General features: G+C 53.4%; 1 protein-coding gene across 1 annotated transcript; it reads left to right on the forward strand.

The window, feature by feature from the left end:
* The first annotated feature begins 1,368 nt into the window (after window positions 1-1,368).
* On the forward strand, window positions 1,369-1,780 carry LOC105742994 (60S ribosomal protein L30-like). Its single transcript, XM_012516055.2, has one exon. The coding sequence runs from the start codon at window positions 1,433-1,435 to the stop codon at window positions 1,778-1,780; it is 348 nt and encodes a 115-aa protein (XP_012371509.1). The 5' UTR covers window positions 1,369-1,432.
* Window positions 1,781-3,860: the final 2,080 nt, after the last annotated feature.

The following is a 3,860-nucleotide window of genomic DNA, read 5'->3' on the forward strand; positions in this document are numbered from 1 at the left end:
TCTGCACTGCCAGGAAGTCACCGCTTGGGCATGTGGCCCAGTCACTGTCGTAGCCCCGTGACTGTGAGTTTTTGTGGCTTATACATTTCAGTGTTCGGACGTCTTATTAATCAAGACCCTTTGAGGAAAGGATTTTTTTCTATTTGTAAAGAAATACTTCACCATTACAGAAAACTAATAGGAAAATGAACAAAATTTACCACTAGGAGACAGCAATCCTGACACTGTCCTTCCAAGCTGCTGTCAGATTTTAGTCTGCTGCTGAGCTGCTGCTGTTAATGTAACCCCTGGGCTGAACACACTGCCTAGTGGGTCTCAGCATGGTCTAGGGTCGCCTGGTGCTTGGGCCTCTGCGCCCTCCCCCACCCTGTCATTCAGTGTCTCTCCAGTGGTCAGGCTTGGCTCCGATGCAGGACCTGCTGGAAGGGACTAGAGGCTTCCTTGCCTGAAAGTTGGTGTGGCGTTGGGCAGCTGGCATGTCCATGGCTCAGAGATGGTAGAAACCCTTGGGGCACCTTTGCTCCTGTCCTGGGGCCCTACTGCCCCTGACAAGTCCACATTCAGCCACCTCTGCTGACCTCAAGAGTCCTGCAACCCACATACCTCGCTGACTCTCTTCCAAGAGCAGAGAAGGTGTCGAGGGCAGAGTGGGGTCACTGTGCCCAGGACCAACGCAGCCAGGGCATCTTCAAGCAGCAGGAGCCTGGCCTCCTCCCCGGGCTGGAGCGTGAGACCCCATGAGCAAGGCTTGGGTGGGTTGGTTCCCTCTGAACTGGAAGGAAAATCCTGCCTGCCTCTCTTGGCTTCTGCAGCTACCACCCAGGGCTGTGTCTGCTCAGTCCAATAGTCACCTTCAGTCCCTTCCCCCTCCTGTTCCCAGGGAGGTCATGCTCAGCCTGAGCTCAGGTGAACCTGACTTTGGGGGGGACTCTGTCAGCCCACTACAGAGAGGAGCTCTTTCCTCCTCTTCCCCGCTGCCAGTGTTGTTTCCAACCCTTGGATCAGGATCAGAAAGAACCCCTCTGCTCACCTCTCCCTCTCCCGCTCCCCACCTGGCCCCACAAGTCCCTGTCCAGTCCCCACACACAGAGCAGTGGACTGTTGTCCACCATGGATAAAGGCCTGGGCACAGGCAGGCAGGAAGGCACTGGGGCCTTCTTGACCCTGGCTGCAGATCGCAGCCTCGGCCTGGCATCAAGCAGCACCATTGTGGACTCTGCGCTCTGCCAGCCCCCCCCATCCCACGGGGGACCCTGGGCCCTCTCCCGCAGGCCCCCCCTCCCACAGGGGCCCTTGGTGCATGTGAGGAGAGGAGGGAGGCAAAGCCATTGTACTCATGGAGATGGAAGGAAAGCTCTGGGAGCCTTTCTGGTTTCCCGGCCATCTTGGCGGCTGCTCCTGGTTGAGGGCCGTCCACACCTAAGACAGGAAGATGGTGGCCGCAAAAAAGACGAAAAAATCTCTGGAGTCCATCAACTCTAGGCTCCAACTTGTTATGAAAAGTGGAAAATACGTGCTGGCATACAAGCAGACGCTGAAGATGATCAGACAGGGCAAAGCGAAATTGGTCATCCTTGCCAACAACTGCCCAGCCTTGAGGAAATCTGAAATAGAGTACTATGCTATGTTGGCCAAAACTGGTGTCCACCACTACAGCGGCAATACTATTGAACTGGGCACAGCATGTGGAAAATACTACAGAGTATGCACACTGGCAATCATTGATCCAGGTGATTCTGATATCATTAGAAGCATTCCAGAACAGACTGGTGAAAAATAAACCAAGCAGAATTTTTCATGAATAAAACCTGCCATAGCTTGAAAAAAAAAAAAGGAAAGCTCTGGGTGAACTGCTGTGCTTTGTGCCTAAGATTCCTGTGGACACAGAGAAGGGTCCCCAAAACACAGGAAGGGTCCGCTGAATACTCGGGGTGCCTTTCTGACTCTCCTAGGACCTGTGACTCTCCACTCTGCTCCTATTCCTTCCACCCTGCCACTGCTCGCCTCCAGCTTCAGGCTGTATAGGGAATTCTGTGGTGTAATGAGATTTCAGTTCTTTGGATGTGAGTCCCCCAAAGGCCCAGCTACAAAATGCTTCGTTCCCAGGGTGGCACTACTGGGAAGTGATGGGCATTTAAGAAGTGGGGCCCAGAGGGAAATTGGGGGCGTGCCCTCTGGGGACTAACTTGGAGGCTCCTCTCTTAGCCCTAGTCTCCCCTTCAATATGGCAGAGCCCCTTGGGCTCCAAACACCCCAAGCCCTAGCACTGCCCTCACCTTCTTTCCTGAGCCTTCTGCAAAAGGATTCTAGTAAGTGTAAGTCCTCTGCTACTTGGCCGTGGCTTTCTGGTTCCAAGCTCTGTGAGGGATAAAAATATTTCCTTCTTGGTTCCCGCAGCCACTTTCGCTTATCCTGGGCACCTGTCCCCAGGACTCCTTGGCTGTCACCTTCTTTCCTGGCTCTTGTCCTCTATCCCCAGTTTTGGATATTTTTTAATGTTGCTTTTTATTGTACCAGGACCTCACTCTTGCCAGGCAGGCACTGCACCACTGAGCTAAATCCCTACCCTACATTTTAAGTTTTGACAGACACTGGCTGCGGCTGGGCTGAGTGACACCTTCTAATAAGACAGAGAGGCAGAAGTGACAAGCACTCTACCAGCTGTTTTCTCACAAAAGCCAAGAAGAAGCCTTTAATCCATCAGGAACACATAAAAGAATTACCATTTGTAAAACAAAGGGATTCACAGTGGGTGTTGTCAGCCCCATGGCAGAGACAGAGACGCTGTGGAGATGATGCTGCGAAGCTAGAAGCTATGGAGCCCCCACAACATATCAACAGTGTGTCAGGAAGGACAAATGACAAATGTCCTCAGACAAAACAAAGGTGACTTTCTTATGGCTTAGGGACAGCGAAGTCCTTGCTGAGAAAGTAGCAAAGAGTACAAACCAGCAAGGAAAGGAGGCAGTGCCGGGGTGACATGGAAAAGGAGACTGCCTTTCACGCTGCAGCCCAGTGGCTCCTTTGGTGTTCACAGACTGATGGTGCTCCTGAGGACAGCTGGAAAACCAGCTGTGCACAGGCAACCAGCTCTTTGAAGGCTTCAGAGACAAGGGCAGGTTGGCGAGGACTTGAGGACAGGATCCCCAGAAGGACTGTCAGACAGAGGATGCACCCTCAGGATGCACACGTGGAGCCTGGGAGCTCAGCAGAGTCCCCAGGAGAGAGATCCTGATCCTGCGTGACAGACACTCTCAGTGGGGAGCTTATGAAACACAATTCCAAGCCTGGCTGGATTCAGAGTGGCTTTCCTAGCTTGTATCCACCAATTCAAGTCCTCTTCCATCCTTCTATCCATTCACCCAACCATCCCACCCATCCATCCACCCAACCACCCACCCATCCACCCATCTACCCACCCAGCCACCTACCCAGCCACCCATCCACCCACCCACCCATCTACCCACCCATCCATCCATCCATCCATCCATCCACCCACCCATCCATCTATCCACCCACTCATCCACCCATCCACCCATCCACCCACCCAGACACCCAGCCACTCATTCATCCATCCACCCACTCATCCACCCATCCACCCATCTACCCACCCAGCCACCCAGCCACCCACCCACCCATCCATCCATCCATCTACCCATCCACCTATCCATCCATCCACCCACCCATCCATCCACCCATCCATCCATGCATCATCTATCCACTCACCCACCCATCCATCCATCTACCCACCCATCCATCCATCCATCATCTATCCACTCACCCACCCATCCATCCACTCACCCACCCATCCATCCATTTATCCATCCATCCATCCATCCATCCACTCACCCACCCATCCA

The sequence above is a fragment of the Octodon degus genome, unplaced genomic scaffold (assembly GCF_000260255.1).
Source record: "Octodon degus isolate 3935 unplaced genomic scaffold, OctDeg1.0 scaffold00089, whole genome shotgun sequence".
In the NCBI taxonomy this organism is placed as follows: Eukaryota; Metazoa; Chordata; class Mammalia; order Rodentia; family Octodontidae; genus Octodon; species Octodon degus.

Coding starts and splice junctions, on each gene's coding strand:
- LOC105742994 (XM_012516055.2), top strand. CDS start 1,433: ATGGTGGCCGCAAAAAAGACGAAAAAATCTCTGGAGTCCATCAACTCT.